At 44.5% G+C, this 18,333-nt stretch overlaps 1 protein-coding gene across 1 annotated transcript in view; it reads right to left on the bottom strand.

The window, feature by feature from the left end:
* NCF2 (neutrophil cytosolic factor 2) overlaps window positions 1-4,099 on the bottom strand; it is a 31,777-nt gene extending 27,678 nt beyond the window's left edge. Inside the window, exons 1-2 of the mRNA XM_029935227.1 lie at window positions 3,725-4,099; window positions 1,746-1,828 (exon numbers count right to left, since the gene is read on the bottom strand). Coding sequence (XP_029791087.1) covers window positions 1,746-1,828; window positions 3,725-3,898 — 257 coding nt within the window. The 5' untranslated portion in view covers window positions 3,899-4,099. The remainder of the gene's footprint in view (window positions 1-1,745; window positions 1,829-3,724) is intronic.
* Between the last annotated feature and the right edge of the window lie 14,234 nt (window positions 4,100-18,333).

Here is an 18,333-nt window from a genome sequence, read left to right as displayed (position 1 = left end):
CTAATTGAATCCTAGGTCTCATTCTAAGATCTCTGCTTCACTCAAAATCCAAGCCTTTCTGGGACTTCTGGGCATTTTTGTGTAGAAATTTCTTCTGGGAGCCTTCCCTCATTGCCAGTTGTCTCCCTTCATTATAGGCTGTTAGAGCTAATTAAAGGATGACCGTAGAGTTTGTCTTTTGAGATTTAAGATTAACTGGAGGATTTGTGCTCAGGCCTCCCTGCTTATTCCATCCATCTGGAGAATATAGGGATGGGGGAGGGGGGAACAAGAAGAAGAAGGAGAGAGAATAAGGGAGACAGAGGCAGGATGCCACCAAAAGGTAAATGCTTGTATATATCTTCCTTCAGTCCCAGGCTTTCTCTCCCTAGGTAGCCTCTGTGTCTGTGGTCTTTCTTTGGGGAAGACTTCGCTCTGGCCCCTCCTCATTCAGGTATTGCATCTACATCTTGGGAGGCCTCTGAGCGTCTTGTGGTTGCCCCTAGCAACAACTGAGCAGAGCTTTCTAGGCTGTTTCTGATAGATCCTACGATCCAAGCCTTTCAAGATTGCCTAGCATGAGAGCCCAGGTGTCCCCCAATACCTGAGTGTTTTCTACCATCTCCCCTCTACCCCATGAATGCTCTGCTCCACCTGCTGAGCGTAAACACACACACACACACACACACACACACACACACACACACACACACGCCCGCCAGTGCACCGCCATACCATGACCTCACCGTTTTCACTGTTTGAAAGTTCTTCCTTAGGCTGAGCCAAACTCTCCTTCCTTAGAACTTATGCCCATTAATGGAACAATTTCTACAAGGGGAAGTTAGCCATCCCCTAAAACATGTTAAATTGATGCTTAAAATATTTTTCCTTTGTTATGTGTATATCTGTTTTGGGGGTATTCAGAGGGGAGGAGTGGGAATGGAGATTAGCTTTCATTTTCTATTTATGTGGTATTTTACTAATGATTGTGTTGACTGTAAACATACCAGAGATACAGATAGGCTGAGAGAAGACCATGGAAATCCCTAAAATGTCACCAACCCAGAAAGAACTGCTGCCGAAGGGTCGGCCTATGGCTTTCTAGACCATTCTGTGAAACTGAAATGGAATTGTGTTAAACATGCTGAACTCTGTATTTCAAAATTTAACATCTACTGAGAACTTCTTCCCATATTAATATATCGGCTACTTATTTATCTGTATTGGTATATTCTTATACATATGTTAATAGTTTCCATTGTCATTTTGGTGGCCAAACTGTATTTCATTGATGGATTAAACCAGGGTTTTGAAAACAGCGTTCCGTAGATATGCAGGAGGGTCTTGATGTGGTTTCATGATAATCCTCATTGCCTGATAACTCAATACCTCCTCCTGGTAGTAGACCATCATGGGTACTCCCTTGACAGCCAAGATATTTACCACCAGTACTGCCCAAGCTGTGACCCATCAGGGATGCCGGTGGGCGTCACACCAGCTGAATGGAAGGCCTGGGTCACGTAGGCTCATTGTGCGCTAAGACACAGCTGATTTCCAACTGGGAGGCAGGCTTGCCTCCCTCCCTCTTTCCCTGGGCAGGGCTTCTGCCTCAGGCTGACTTATTGCCTAACTGCCCAGAGAAGGTCCAGTCACCCGTCCCAACAGAAGCTGGAAAGATACTTCACAAACACCAAGCCCAGCAGCACCAAGACCCTGTCCGGACTTCTCTGCAAACTTCCCCAGCTTGTGCAACACTAACCACTTACTTCTCCATCCGGTAATAGAGCATCCCTCTTTGGAAGTATGCCACCGCCAAGTGCTTGTCTCGGTTAATGCTTCTGGTGAAGGCCTGTAGAGAGAAGAAGGATCGGTAGGGGGCCAAGGAGTCAGGCAGTGAGGGGTCTGAAATGGGCCCAGAAGGAGAGACAGGAAGGGTCATGACAATGGTCGCGGTCCTGAAGCTGACAACAGGTCAGAGACCTCTGTAAAATGGAGATGTCAGGGTGCCTGAGTGGCTCAGTCGGTTAAGCATCTGACTTTGGCTCAGGTCATGATCTCATGGTTCATGAGTTCAAGCCCCGCATTGGATTTTGTGTTGACAGCTCAGAGCCTAGAGCCTGCTTCAGATTCTGTGTCTCTGTCACTGCCCCTCCCACACTCATGCTCTGTCTCTCTCTCTTTCTCAAAAATAAGATTTAAAAATTTAAAAAAAAATTTAATGGGGATGTATCTGTCTTTCAAGATTACTGACAGGATCAAAATAATAAAAACTAATTAAATATGAAAAACTGCTATATACAGTATTATACGTATTTAAATAAATATTATGCAATCAAAATTATAACCAGAATGCATGTAAAATACCAGTAGTAAGGACGGAAGCGGGAAAACAAGCAACGGCGCGGAGATTGAGAGGCCCAGGAGCTGAAGAACAGGATGACAGACGGATCTGTGCAGCGAGAGGAAGGCCGGGCAGTGAGCCAGCAGAAGGTGACCAGCAATTTCTGCACCGCCTCACGAAGGAGCCCCTGCGGAGGCAGGAGCAAACAGCCCCCGCTGGCATAGCTGTGCCCAGACTAGCTGCTATGCTGGGCCAGTCTGTCCTCTTGACAATGTGCTCTTTGTCCCCAGCAGGCCCAGGAATCTAGAGTGCTATTCGCTCAGCCTCCGTGAGGAGGTGGGGACTGAGGTCCTCCCCTCTGCTCCCATCTGCCCACCTTAGACCTGACATGAACTGGTCAGGCCGTGTGGGTATTCCAAATGGCTTCTCTCCTCTTTCACTGCCCACTCACTGGTCATGGTCTTGGCCGTGACATCTGTGGGAGCAGCTGGCTCTCTGAGGGTGCTGGGGAGTCTGTCCATGCCCCCTTGCCAAGACTGGCCAAAAAAGGGGAAGATAGCATATACGCGGTGGTGTGAAGTGACAGGATTTTATAGTTGACGCCTTACTTAATCCTCATGTTTGTCCCTCTCAGGAAACTGAGAGCCAGAAGTCTACATGACTTGCCAGAGACCAAGGCCTCGAGAGAAGCAGAGCTGGGATTCGAACCCAGATCTTCTGCTCCCAAATTCCAAACCCTGTCCAGCTGACCCTGACCAATCCAAAAAGTGAGCACAGAGAACACTCAACCCCATGCTAGGGAACATGAAGGAGAAAAACCATTTGAACAAGGTGCCATGACACCCCACATCATGACCTCGGCAGACGTCTGTCATCAGTCACAGTACGATTTCCTTGTCAGCCTCAGAATCCTAAACAGAAGTGCCCTGGAAAATTAATCAAAATTGTCACCTGAGAAAAAAAACCTATATTTAAGTCCCTCCTCTTGATCACAAGGCTGGCAAAGCTCCCACTTAGGAAGGGGCTTTCTAACCGGGCGTGAAGCAGCGAGATGGAGATCTTGTGGCCCGCAGGAGTTCAGAGAAGAAAACAAAACTAGGGGAGTCTTCACGGAGGTGTTGAAGAATGACCCCAGAACCACTCCAAGTTAATAGATGGAGAAGAAAGGAGAGCAAACCCAGCCCAGAACCCAACGGAGCCACCTGGGGAACTTTTAAAAACCAAGGCTGCCCAGGCCCCTCCCTAGGCCAATTCAATCAGGATCCCTGGGGGTGGGGCCTGGGCAGTTTTTGTTCTTTGAAACCTCGAGAGAGGTTTCTGAAGCGCAGCTGGGGTTGAGTACCACCAATTACACAGGCACCGAGGAGGCGGACCCTGGGAGAGGGGAGAGGGGACTCCACTCACCTTCTCCGCCTCGGGCAGGTTCTCCAGGATGGTGTGCACGCAGCCGATGTTGAAGCAAATCCTGGAGTGGGGGTCCTGGACTGCGGTGAAGGCGTCCAGGGCGCCCTTCCAGTCCTTCTTGTCAGCTGCAAGCACCCCTTCATTCCAGAGGCTGATGGCCTCAGCCAGGGACATGGTCAGGCGCAGGCCAGGGAACTGGGGGGTGGGCTGCCAGGGGACAGAGAGAGGGCGAGCCGGTGTCTCCCTCAGCAGGGCCGCTCCCAGGCCCTCGCTTTCCTGGCACAGCGCTCAGAATGGGGTCCAGCCTCTCTTAAGGCAACCTCTCAGTGTTGCAAAGGCTCAGGAAATGTCCCCACCTTTTGGCAACTGACGCACAACCCTAACATGAGAGAAAAAAGGAAAGAGACAGAGAGGGAGGGCAAGCGGGGGCGGAGTGAGAAGAGGAAGTACATCAGATGCTGCCTGCCATGGGTCACTTCCCCAAAACACCCTGCTCTGTGTCTCAGCTCTCGTCTCTCTTCCACCCTCTGCTTCGGGGCAGCTCCCGGGGTCACGGGCAAACTCGACAAGTGGATGCACCTGCTTGGGCCTCCATTTCCTAACTGTTAAATGAGGGTGTTGGGGACACCTGGATGGCTCAATCAGTTAAGCCTTTGATTTCACCTGGGGTCATGATCTCACAGTTCATGGCCTCAAGCCCCACATCAGGCTCTCTACTGTCAGCACAGAGCCCGCTTCAGATTCTTTGTCCCCCACCCCCCCCACCTCTCTGCCCCTCCCCAACTCAAAATAATAATTTTTTAAAAACTTAAAAAAATGAGGGTGTTGGATGATAGTTCTTTTCAGCCTTAAATGAATTTCTTGCTCACTTTCTCATAACATCATAGACTATCTGGATAGATTTGTTTTTGATCTTGAGTGAAAACAAGCAAAACAAATTTCTGCGACAGGACCGTCTTGGGTGTTCACCTGGATCTGAGGTACCTTATGAACATGTAGGAAGCTCAGAAAGGGCCGATTTTCTGCAAAGGAGGAATTCTGTGTGGCAGGTGTTTTTTCTTATTCAAAAAATAAGAAACTAGGAGCCAGATCAGTCACTTAAGTGTCCGACTTGGGCCCTGGTCAAGATCTCCCAGTCCGTGAGTTTGAGCCCTGCGTTGGGCCTCTGTGTTGAGAAATGTGGAGCCTCTTTAGGATCCTGTCTCTCTCAAAAATAAAGAAACATCAAAAATTTTTTAAAAAGGAGCAAGGTATGACAGTGAATTATGACCTCTCTCATCCTTCTGTGAAAAACCGAAGACAGGAGGGGTCTCATTGATAACTAATGTGTTCCTAGTCTCCACAAAAACAGATTTAAGATTCCTTTTCTGGCTTCCCAGGGAAAGGATCAATGAAACATCTCTGGACAGTAATTGGTAGCAGAGGGTATAATCAATTTGACTTACTCAAATCCTGACTTCTTAATAAAGGTTCAAATGCATGTTTATGAGCATCAACTATTGTTCTTTAATATCCAAAAGAACTCACCGGTTGTCACTAACCTTCTCCAAACAGCCCGAAAATATGTTTTTAAAATGTACCTTCCATAGGGCTTCCAGGACCGACTGTGGGAGGGGAGAAGGCGTGTGTGTGTCTGTCTAGATCAACCCCTGTGTTTGGAAGCCCTTCCCACCTCACTTCTTTGCCTGGCAAACCCCTGCTCATCCTAAGGCCCAGTTAAATGTCCCCTCCTCTCTGAAATCTAGCCCTACACCTCAGCTAGTAGAGAGACTTTCCCCCTCCTTTGAATTGTTTTAAATGTTTATTTACTTGTAAGAGGGACAGAGAGAGTGAGCAGGGAGGGCATAGAGAGAGGGAGACACAGACGCCAAAGCAGGCCTCAGGCTCCCAGCTGTTAGCACAGAGCTCGGAGTGGGGCTCGAGGTCATGACCTGAACCAAAGTTGGATGCTTAGCCCACAGAATCACCCAGGGTCCCCTCCGCTCTTTTGTACCACCTCTTCCCTTATACTTTGGTTGTATTTGTTGGAATTTATTTCTTCATGTGCTCAACTCTTAGATCCCCTGTGAACTGGGCCATGTCTTCTCATACTAGGACCCCCAAAACCAATGCTCAATAAAGATGAAGGGATATCTCAAAAGGAAGTTAGAAATCATTGGCAGATGACTGGCAGGTGGCAGTGATACTGGAGATACTGTGACTCCAACCAGTGAATAATCAAAACTTGATTAGCACGTGTGTTGATTATTTCTAGGAAAACCAAGTGGTTAAAAAATTTTTTTTAAATATTTACTTATTTTTGAGAAAGAGAGAGAGAGCGAGAGAGCGAGAGAGAGAGAGCGCAAGCGAGCATGCGCACGCCCAGGGGAGGGTCAGAGAGACAGGGAGACCCAGAATCTGAAGCAGGCTCCAGGTTCTAAGCTGTCATCATAGACCCCTGACACAGGGCTCAAACTCATGAAGTGCAAGATCAGTATCTGAGCCAAAGCTGGACGCTTAACTAACTGAACCATCCAGGCACTCTGAAAACCATGTGGTTTTGCAGCTAAGCTAGATTTTATTTAAACTTTTGTTCCTTATTTTTTGATTTTGTTATCCTCGCCTGCCACACAGAATTCTCCTTAAGCTGACTCCCATGATTTTTCTAGCCTTATTTTCCGCATTGTCCCTTCACAAAGCCCTACAAACTCTCCCACTTGTTTCTGTCCCTCTAGGTCTGCATTTTCCTGCCTCTTTGCTTTGGTCCAAGCCGCTGCCTCTCACGTCTGCCCCTTCAGACCCCCCTTGTATGGCGCCTGCTCAAAGATCACCTGTCTTCAGAAACCACCTGGAAATAACCAGGCTCACCCGAAAGCCTCCAAACTGATCTCACCTTCTCCCATGTGACCCTTAATCACTCTCCCCCAGAGAAGGCTTCTGTGTGTGCACATGCATCTTGACCCCTCGGACAGACCTATGCTCCAGGGGGTGGTCCCAGGACCACCCCATCCTTGTCCGCCCAGAGCCCCAGCAATGCTGTTCATACTCAGCTCTGTCCGCGGTCCCTCCGTCCCTCCTGCTGCAGAGCCTCTGTCACTCCTCACCGCTCCTCGTCCCCTCCATCCATTCGCCACGCTGCAGCTTGAAAGCACAAGTCGGATTGTGGTAGGGTCCACTCCCTAAGGAAAAAAGAAAAAGTCCGCAAGGCAACCTGGCTATGCACCTCCGTGACGACATCCCTCACGACCTTGTAACACGAGACCACTTCAGCAGACCACATGTTTGTGTGTTACCATATATGGGAGACAAAGAAGTAAAAGATACATGTAAAAAACCCAACGCCACATGGTGTTCGGGGCTCTGTTCTTGGGGTAAGAACCCAACTGAGCGGTGCCGGCAGGAGTACAGTTGCTTCCTGGAAAGAAAAGCCTCCGTGTCAGACTCTGTGCGACAATCCTGCTACAGGATCACGTCATGCCCCTGTGTTGAGATCTTCAAGTGCCTTTATGTCGCTCTTAGAATACAACCCATAATCTTCCTGCTGCGGAGAGGACCCCCTGCCGGCTGCCCCACGCACTTTCTGTGCCATTTTCCCTCCTCCGGTCTCCTTCCAGCGTTCTAGAGTGAGGCAGTCCTGTTCTTCCCCTGGCCCTCGGCTTGCTCGTTCCTACTCATCTTTCATGTCCTCTGAATGGCCTTTCTTGACTGTGACCTCTCTATGATCACCCTACTGTGTCTCCCAGCCATCGGTTCTCTCTGGTCATGATGTAGTTTAGGGTTTTGTTCATTTTCTTAAGTAAGCTCTACACCCAACATGGGGCCTGAACCCACGACCCCGAGATTGAGTTGCCCATGCTACCAACAGCCAGCCAGGTGCTCCTCGTCCCAATTTGTAATCGCATATCATGTATTGTTTCTGTGGCCCATTGCAGAAACAGTCATTACTACCGTCCTTAATTACAACAGCTATCAAAACTGTCAGTAGATGGCCTTTTCAGCCACTCTTCATTCCCTTTCCTCCCGGGGAACCCCACTTTTGTTTGAGTCTCCACTCTCCTGAGACCACGTGCTCCAGGGAAGATAAGCCCCCAGTATTGCCCCGGGAGTGGGTTTAGACACAGGCCTGAGCTAGAATTCTTGTTAATAAGATATCAGGGAAAGTCGGCTAAGGATTTCTGGGAAAGATTTTTTCCTCTTTAGTGGAAAAAAAAAAACACATGGGAAGAAACAGCTGTTTCTCCCCTACACAGTGTTGTGAACATGCATGTCAAACAGTGGGAGCCTTCTTATCACCATGAGGAGAGCCAGCTAAGACTGCTGACTGAAGTCGTAAGCAAAGGAGGATGGAAAACTAAAATAAAAAACTGGATATTTAATGATGTTGGTGAGTTCCTAAATAATCCCTCTTAGAGCTGACCTACCTTGGGACTTCTTGTTTGGTGAGATAATAAATATGTTGTGTAAGCCATTTGAATGGGGTTTTCTGTTTAAAATATTCTGACAGAGGGGAGCCTGGCTGTCTTAGAGGAGCATGTGGCTCATGATCTCAGGGTTGTGAGTTTAAGCCCTACATTGGGTATATAGATTACTTAAATAATAAAAACTAAAAAAAAAAAAAAACAGCAGCAGCACATTCTGACAGATATAGCACTGTATCTGCATTCCTAGCTCAGCATTTGATATAGTAGGTGTTCAGTAAACATTATTTCTTGAATAAATTTTGCTGAGACATTGTTTGAATAACAAAGTTTCGGCTCAGTACCTTTGAAATTACTCCAAAATTCTGAATAAGCAGGATTTACGTCCGAGTGGCTAACAGGTCACAAAACTCACGTTGAATGCATGCATTCAGCAGGAAGTTCAGAACATCCCCACACTTTCCTTTCTGAGGGAGAAGCCTGGGAAATCTAATTTATTATCTCCATCATTCCTTGTCACTCAGCAGTTACATCCTCATCCCCACTTTTAGAATTTAGCGTTTAAATGCTTCTTTAACTTTTTAAAAACTACATCAGACTTCTCTCTCAAGCTCTTCAAAGGGTAGAACCATGTCTCAATTTTCCTTCATCTCCATTCCCACTTAGTATACATGTAGGCATGTGGCAGGTGCTATGTAGACTTTTGCTAATTGGGTTAATGAATCAAAAACTAATAAAATTGAGTCCTATTTGAAAAATATATAATTTTATAGAGTTTGTGTCACCTTATTTGTATAAAGTGAGGTATAATCATAACAGTAGGGAAAAGTGTATTCTTTCTAGGACCTTAACTCTAACAGCAAGTGAATAGTTACGTTGTGTACCACACAGGAAACCCTCAGGTAGTGGGCGGGGAGACCTCATGTATTTTATATAAACTTGGCCTGAATTTCACAGGGAGCATCAGAAAACCCAGCATGGGTCCCATTGTTCAGAAATGCTAGTTGAAAGCCTCAGTATGGAAAGTTTTCTTTCTCCAGGAACACATCATAAGCTGTCCTATCTAAGGTACCATCATATGAGTTTTCAATTGTTGCATAACAAATTACCACAAGTGTAGCAGTTTAAGATAACACACATTTACTCTGTGTGTTTTCATGGGTGTGGAATGTGGCCATGACTTAGCTGGGTCCTCTGCTCAGAGTCTCACAAAGCTGAGATCAGGGTGTGGGCTGGGCTGCGTTCTCATCTGAAGACTTGACTGGGGAAGGATCTTCTTCTAAACTCCCTTATGTTATTAGCAGAATTGCAGCTATAAAATACATGACACTTACTTCCTCAAGGTGGAAATGGAAAGAGAGTCTCTACTTCATGGAGTCTCTGACAACTAGACCCCCTTGTAAAGGGCCTGTCTGACCAACTGAATGGAATTGGTCTTTTCGATACTGTGTCTTCTCCCCATAGCACCCATCCACTAAATGTGAGCTAGCCACAAAGCCAGGGATGCAGTTTGCATCTTCCTTGGACAGGCTCAGTACACCATGGGTCTTTTTTCTCTCTTGCTGTCTCTTTTGATCAATTTAAAGTCAGTTATTTGGGAATCTTAATTAGCTCTTTAAATTGCTTTACCTTTGCCATATTCTTTGAGTTAGAAGCAAGTCACAGGTCCTGCCCACTCAATGGGGAGGGGGTTAAGCAAGGACAAGGGTCATTTGGAATCACCTTAGGGTGCTAGTTTTCTTACCTGATTCACCAGGTAGATTATTCTCTACTTCTCCTAGTATGTGTTCAACCACACATAATTGTAATTTCTTGTTTAAATGACTGTCTTCTAACTAGATTGTAAGCTCTAGGAGCACAGGACCTATGACTGATTTTTTTACTCTATCTTTTGTAACTATTGCATGGTAGATTCTTAAAATATATGCTAAATACCTTGCTATGGAAGGTGCTTTTAAAGTCACTGTAATGATTTAGTTAGGTTAGTTACATATATCCATTCTATCATCAATATAAGGACATGTATAATGCCTATCCTTTTAAAGAAACTTCACATTAAACACACTAGAGATGAGAATCATTTTCATCTTTTTGCTCTTTATACATAAAATATCTAGCACCTCCTTAAGTAGGCAATTGTAAAAGGTTGATGCATGAATTAGTAAATGAACACATAATAATTGAGGCCCTGAATCCTGAGTTGAACAGTTAATATACTGGATCTTCACTATAAAATTGGTGACTTTTTCTGCACATATGAATCCTGCCATCCTTAAAGGCCCAGCTTAGATTCATCTCCTATATGAAGCCTTCCCTGACCTAAGTTAATCCCAGCAATTTTCATTTTTTTCTGAATTCTGAATAGTATATATAATCAAATTCTAAAACATAAGCACTTTATTACATTAGCTATCTTTTTAATTTTTTAATGTTTCTTTTTTTTGAGAGAGAGAAAGATAGAGTGTGAGCGAGGGAGGGGCAGAGAGAGAGGGAGATACAGAATCTGAAGCAGACACCAGGCTCGAGCTGTCAGCACAGAGCCCGACATGTGAGTTGAACCCATGAACCATGAGATCATGACCAGAGCCAGAGTTGGATGCGCAACTGAGCCACCCAGGCGCCCCTACATTATCTATTTTATACCTTACCTATTCAGCTAACTCTAAGCTCTTTGAGGCATGAAGTTTGTTTTCTATTTCATTACATTTCCATAAAACCTAGAACCTGATGTCTTACATTAAAAGCTTAGTAAGTACTGATCTAAAGAATTTTTTTAAATTGTGGCTGATCTGGTTTGATTCTGGTTCCGTACATTTTGTAACTTTCTCTTTTTGAATGCAATTGGCCTTTTCAGTTCTGTGTCTTCCCCCATAGCACCCATCCACTAAGTGTGGTCTAGCCACAAAGCCAGGGATGCAGTTTGCATCTTCCTTGGACAAGCTCAAAACTCCATGGGTCTTTCTTTTTAGGAGGGCCAGATATCTGCATAATTCATTTAGGTGTTTCTCTAACATATTTCCCTCAAGTATGCAGATTCTAAGTCAGTGGGTCTCTAAGGGAAAATGCTGCTCTAAACAAGACAGTTACTGATATAGAAGGAGTAGAAATGGACCATTCATAATACAAAAAAGGAGAATGAGCAGAGAGTTAGAAATGTACCTCACATTCAGTGGAATAGAATTTTTAAAGATTCTCTTTTAGGGTGCCTGGGTGGCTCAGGCGGTTAAGCATCTGGCTTCAGCTCAGGTCACGATCTCATGGTTCATGGGTTCAAGCCCTGAATCGGGCTCTGTGCTGACAGCTCAGAGCCTGGAGCCTGTCTTCAAATCTGTGTCTTCCTCTTTCTCTGACCTTCCCCTGCTCATGCTGTCTCTCGCTCTCTCTCTCTCTCTCTCTCTCTCTCTCTCAAAAATAAATAAAAACATTAAAAAAAGATTATCTTTTGCTTTTCCTATAGTGTCCCTAACAACTAAAATAGGGTCTAGACATATGATAAATATTTGGTGAATGAATGAGTACATGAGTAAAGAGTGGATACTTATTAGGTTGTGTTCCTCCCCCTACTTCTTTAGGAATTGCCCATCTAATCCATAGCACTGAGTAAGTCTTGTAGCCATGTTTGAACAGCATAATCTCTCTCTCTCTTTTCTTTCTTATCTTTCTTTCTTTCTTTCTCCCTTTCTTTCTCTTTTTTTTGTTTTTTTTTGAGAAAGGGGCAGAGAAAGAGGGAAAGAGAAAATCCCAAGCAGACTTCAAGGCCAGCACAGAGCCCTCAGCATGGAGCCCAATGCGGGACTTGATCTCACAACCAGAAGACCATGACCTGACACCAAATCAAGAGTCAGATGCTCAACCAACCGAGACACCCAGACACTCCTGAACAGCATGATTCCTGGTTGGTTGGATTGTGGTGGGCGTCTGACAGGCTAGATCCATTAGGTTTTGTCTCCTGTGGATTGGTATTCAGGACAGAGAGACAACAGGCTCTTCTACTGGGGAGCCAAAAACATGACATATAAACTTAGGAGCTGTGGTTCTATGATGTTCTAACATGAGGTCCAGGAAAGCAAAGCAAGCCAGTCTGCAGAGAAACAGAATGAAGCAGATGCCCAGTGAGAATCAGAGATAAAAGGCAGAGACAGTGAAACCCAGTGACTTTCTAGCTCCCTGATTCCAGGATTTCCTGAGCCCCACTCAAATTCCTGCTCTTAGCTTCTAGGAGACATTTATATACCCTTATAATAAATTTCAGTTTTTGCTTAAGTTTGGCATGTTTTGTTGTATGCCAAAAGAGAGAGAGAGAGAGAGAGAGAGAGAGAGAGAGAGAGAGAGAGAGAGAGAGAGAGAGATTGAGATTTGGTGAATAAAAAATGAAAAATAGATGTGCACACTGGCCCAAGACTCCAAAACAATCGCTAATGAGAGATGGAAGATTCTCAGCAACAAACATAACCACATAGTAATCAGGGATCCCAGTGATGAAAGAAAGGGAGAGGCACTGGGACTCCCCTGGGAATGCTCTCAGAGGCTGGCCATGCACAGGTGATGGAGGACATGGCTCTTGGCCAAGAAAGAATCCAGTGCTGGGCAGAGAGATCAAAGGCAGAGTACAGGGGAAGTCGAAACCTGGGGTGAGCTGAGTCTGCAGAAAACTACAAGGGACAACACAAGGAGCTCCTTAGTGTCTGAGGAAGAGCAGGAAGGGTCACTGCTTGGTGAAGATGGCGTCACCTTAACAGATGTCAAGGAGACAGTGGAACTCCTCAGCTCCTACTTCGCTCCTGAGTCACACAGAGAATGAAGACCCAGGCAGAGCATGGTGAGAAAGTGGAAGGCTGCTTTAAAGAAACTCCAGTTATCAAGTCCAGATTCACTAAACCCCAGGAACGGAGAGATTTTACGAGTATGATCCCTAAAATCTTGTCACTAACTGAAGCACGGTGAAGACTGGGCTAGATGCTAGAAAGCCAGGATGGAGGGGTAAGTGGGCTCTAGATTTCCAAAAGGCATGAATTCTAAAAACAACATCAAAGATTTGTCAGTGGATTGCTAAAAAGAATTCTAAAATATAGATTATCAGAGGCACTTAAAAACAAAAAGGGAGCTGAGACCTTTAGGAACTAGCTTGAGTTTACAAGGAACAAGTTAGGTGAAAGCAAACTCTTCCTTTTTTGAGAAGAATTTCCTGATTGGTGGGAAAGTGCCATATACAAATATCAGAAATATATTTGGCCAAGATATTTCTAAGACAAAACAATTTACATGACTTAATTGGCTAAATATTATGTCCATAGAACCTTCTTGAAGTATCAGTGTCGACTTTTGCCTTTAACCTTTTAATAAACTTGGATCAGATTTGCAAATGACTCAAACTTTGGAGAGAGAGTCAACATGTACAATAACATTACCAGAACTAAAATATTGCCTGACTCACACTGATTCATAAAAACTCCATCTTGAAATTCGATAGGGATAAATATAAAAATTTACTCCTGACTTTAAGAACTTAACCATCCAGGGGCGCCTGGGTGGCTCAGTCGGTTAAGTGTCCGACTTAGGCTCAGGTCATGATCTCACGGTTTGTGGGTTCCAGCCTCCTATCAGACTCTGTGCTGACAGCTCAGAACTTGAAGCCTGCTTTGGATTCTGTGTCTCCCTCTCTCTCTGCCCCTCCCCTACCATACTCTGTTTCTCTTTGTCTTAATAATAAACATTAAAAAAAATAAAAAATAAAAAGAATTTAACCATCCAAAGTTGGGAAGAAGACAATGCTTAAGAACAATGTCTTGGAGGGGCACCAGGATTGCTCAGTTGGTTAAGTGTCTGACTCTGGCTCAGGTCATGATCTCAGTTTGTGATTTCGAGCCCCCCATCAGGCTCTGTGCTGACAGCATGGAGCTCTCAAAATAGAATAAACATTTTAAACATTTTAAATAAACAAAATAAACATTTTAAAAGCTTTTTTAAAAGGACAATATCAAAAAAGAAGCCTAACCATATGGGTTGACTAAATTCAATAGGAGTCAACAGAATTATTTGCAATAGCAAGGCTGCATTAACAGAAGTGCAACCAGACACAGAAGTGCAGTCAGATGGCCCTAGACTCAACCACCCACACTGAGACCTGAGTAATTTCTCTGTTGACCGTCGCAAGAGACTGACACCAACTTTCTAACTTAGAACATACTTGCATCCATCTTCTTCTATCCACAGTGCTCATTGTCTATCATCCGGGTCTCCCATCCTGGTCTGCTTCGTGTTTCCAGCTCTTTCCCCAGAACCCTCGGCTGTGATGAAAGATGGTCTGAAAGGTCCTTACTTCAGTACCTTTTCTCCTTTGGTCACAGCTCAACTGCCAAAGCAGACATAGCTCATTCTTTACAAAGGGACACAGTCCCTTCTCTGGGGCTCAGAATCTCCTCTGGGCTTCAGGGCAGTAGCAACATGGACTTCATTAACAGATGATAAGTGTAAAGAGACTTTCTTAATGATAGGGTTCCACCACTTCCTTCTTAGCACTGGGGTTGGCCTTCCTTGTCCAGGACTTTCGCATGCTTGAATGTGCACACTCAGGTGTGTGAACACTCAGGTGCAGAGTGGAACCCATCAGAACAATATTTCGCCAAGTAAGGACACATATCATCAATGGCTCATATGGTGATTTTAGGCAGTATGTAGCTGAACATTTCTATCATAATAACTATTTTAATTCACTTAATTTTTTGGATAAATAAGACATTCACATGGTTCAAAATTAACTAATATGGGAAATTTTCTTCCCAGCATGGCCCAATTCTTCCTACCCAGTATGAACCACTTGTATTAGTTTACTCACATTCTTCTCTCAGAAGAGATTTTAGGCGTATGCGGATGTAGACCTCCTTACCATTGATATGCAGTTCTGCACGTTGGTCTTTCTCTTAACAACATTTCCTTATCAGGGCCGAGACACTTCCTCCTCCTTTGTTTATGGCTGTGTGCTTTTCCTCCATATAACCACTTTTCTACTGAAGGTTTTTTTGAATTGTATGCTATCATAACAATGTCACAATGAATATTCTTATACATATGCCCTTTCTGTGAACATATTCATAAGATAAATTGATAATCGTGGAATGGGTGGGATGAAGGGTTTTTTATTTTCATGTGTATTAGAAAAAATGTGCAGCTAGCACACCAAACACAATTGCACAGTTACTATATTTTATAATGAGGCTAAAAATTAATAAAAAATTTTAATGCTGATTTTTGAGAGAGAGAGAGAGAGAGGATCTGAAGTGGACTGTATGCTGACAGCAAAGAGCCCTTTGAGGGGCTTGAACCCACAAACCATGAGATCATGACCTGAGCCAAAAAGTCTGATGCTTAACTGACTGAACCACCCAGGCACCCCAATGCTAAAAATTTTTAAGTGAATTAATGAAAGAAACATACTAAGTAAATTACAACATAGGTGAATTAAACATATCACTAAAAATTTGGAAGTGATTTGATATATAGATGTGTATATATTCACATACACATGTGTATACATATGTGTGTATATATATGTAAATTACTAATTACAACATACGTGAATTAAAAATATCACTAAAAATTTGGAAGTGATTTTATATACATCATATATATGTATATGTACATATGTGTGTGTATATGTACACATACACACATATATACATATGTGTGTATATATACATGTGTGTGTATATAAATTCGAGAAAAGCTGACCTAGTAGGAATTTTCATTTTCCCTACTCGAAGCTCCTAAAATCTCCATTTTATGCAGGGTTTGAAGGGGGAGACAATGTGTAGAAGAGGGGAGAGCTCTGGAGCCCAGAAACCTGGGTTTGAGTGTTGACTTTCCTCCAGCTGGCTGTGGGTCTTACAGCCTCTTGAGGCCTCATATTTCCCACATGTGAAGGTTGGAGTAAAAATACAATAATAATATAGTAAGAATACAGTCACGTGTGTGGAACATAGTACTTACTTGGCACATGATGTCAATTACAATGCAGTTATTTGGAGTGAACTGCGGGGAAGACAGAGCAGTCAGAATCTTGGTTCTGCTTAGCATCTCTCCCTTTCATGCTCCTCTTCAAGACAAAAGAAAATTTATAATGCCAGCTAGAAGCCCCAGGCTAAGAAGGCCCCATGCCTGGCTTCATTCCCCTCTGCCGCCATTGTGAAATTCTTTTTTCTTTTTTTTTTTTAATGCTTATTTATGTTTGAGAGAGAAAATACAAGCTGGGGAGGGGCAGAGAGAGAGGGGGACAGAGGATCTGAAGCAGGCTCTGCCCTCACAGCAGAGAGCCTGATGCGGGACTCAAGCCCACAAACCATGAGATCATTATCTGAGCCAAGCCAGTTTGAGACTCAACCAACTGAGCCACCCAGGTTGCCCTACCATTTTGAAATTCTTAATAATGCTGAAGGAGCGTCTCATTTTCATTTTGCACAGCGCTCTGCAAATTCTATAACCAATCTTGTATATAATGTCAGGCATGCATGGTCTCCTCACTCCTACTGTTACCCGACAGACTGTATTCTATTGCTCCTGAAAACTCAATTGACACCATCTATGAGGCTAACCGGGCCACCTGCTGTGGCCTGGGGCCCCTCTGCAAACCCCTTCTGTCATAGTCCTATATCTACCACAGACTTCCTCAGACTGAGGACATTCCTAGTATCACTCTAGGGGAGAGCCTTTGGAAGCCTAGTTCCAATTTCTCCCCAGTTTTCCAGGGAGCCTTGACTGGTCAGTATCAGGGTTTGGAGGTGGCCCAGTGACTCCTGTCCTCAAGCATGCCCCTGAGTTCCGTGGGAGCACTTAACCACCTGAGGCTCTCTCTCATCCTAGGTTTTAACCAAGAAGGCATTATAGAATCAGAAGTCCTGGATTCAAATCCTAGTCTGTCAGGTACATAAGCAAACTTTCACAAATTACTCTATTTTCAAGAGTCTTTACTTCCTCCTGTGCACAATGTTATAAGAACAGTGTCAAACTGGCTGATTTGTCCCGAGACAGAAATGGAATGCCATATGAAAGTGCCAAGCAGCTGCTAGCATGCAGTGTGGGTGCTTTCACATTTCCAAATTTATGACAGAAGACTGAACAGTCTTTGTTTGCTTTGTGGGGTGCTGATCCTCTGTTCTGGCGTCCTCACCCTCCTACTCCAGGCTGGTCTGAGCAAAAGTCTCATAGCGTGCTGGGCACCACCTCCTCAGCCGGACCCTTGGATACTCAATTCCACCTCTGTCCAAGCTCTGAGCAATCTTTTCTCAGCTTCTGATCTGCCTGCCCTCAGCTCTGTAGCCATTTTCCCCTTAGAACTGCTAGCACATAACAACTCTGCGGAGTGGTTTATTACACTGCGAAGCAATTAAAGCCACAGCTTTCATGACCCTCTGTCCAGGGTTGTTGCTATGGAAGTTCCAAAAGTGTAAAAGGACTTCCTGCTTTAGAATCTATTGCAATTTTCCACAAAACGGAGTTTTGCATACTTCCTTCTCTTACTCTTTGGATTGTCTGTTTACAAGCTATAGATAAGACATCTATTCCTTACCTCCACGGGTCTTCTATACTCTCTTGCTCTCTCCTTCCATCCCTATCCATTGGGGCACAGAATTCTGGAAGGAAGATGGGGAAATAAGGTGTTTTGTCAGCTGGAGACATGGTTCTTAGCAGGGCAGGGAAATGTATTAGAAAGTTATTGCAACGTTTCAGGCAGAAATAATGTTAAGGCAGCTACAGGAAAAGACGAAGGGTGTGAAGAAATGCCAAAGATGATGTGGTCTTGCACATGGAGATCAAGCTGAGGAGGGATCAAAGATAAAGGCGTTCCTGGTGTCTCCAGCCACTGCTTTCTCTCTTTCTCAAATAAAAAAAAAAGAAAGGAAGAAGGGGAGCCCCACACGTAGTGGGTGTGCTGTTCTGAACAGGTGGGGGTGTTATAGGGAGAAGAAAGAGGGCCCCTGGACTGCAGCCCTCCTCCTGTCACCTCTGTGTCTTCCTTACACTGGTCTCGAACCCCATGCAGGTTCAGTAGTCTTTCCGAAACCTTGGCCAGTCTGTAGTAACACCTTTCCACTGACGAAATGCTTTTTCTTTTCCTTCCTGCGTAAGCGCTAGCTGTCTTCTTCCTAAACAAAACTGGCAGCTAAATCAGGCTAACCTAACTCATTTCCACAAAGTCCATCAAATAAGCCATGAAAT

This window comes from Suricata suricatta, chromosome 3 (genome assembly GCF_006229205.1).
Source record: "Suricata suricatta isolate VVHF042 chromosome 3, meerkat_22Aug2017_6uvM2_HiC, whole genome shotgun sequence".
Classification (NCBI taxonomy): domain Eukaryota; kingdom Metazoa; phylum Chordata; class Mammalia; order Carnivora; family Herpestidae; genus Suricata; species Suricata suricatta.
The sequence above is the reverse complement of the archived record's forward strand: the minus strand, read 5'-3'. Positions and strand labels throughout refer to the sequence as shown.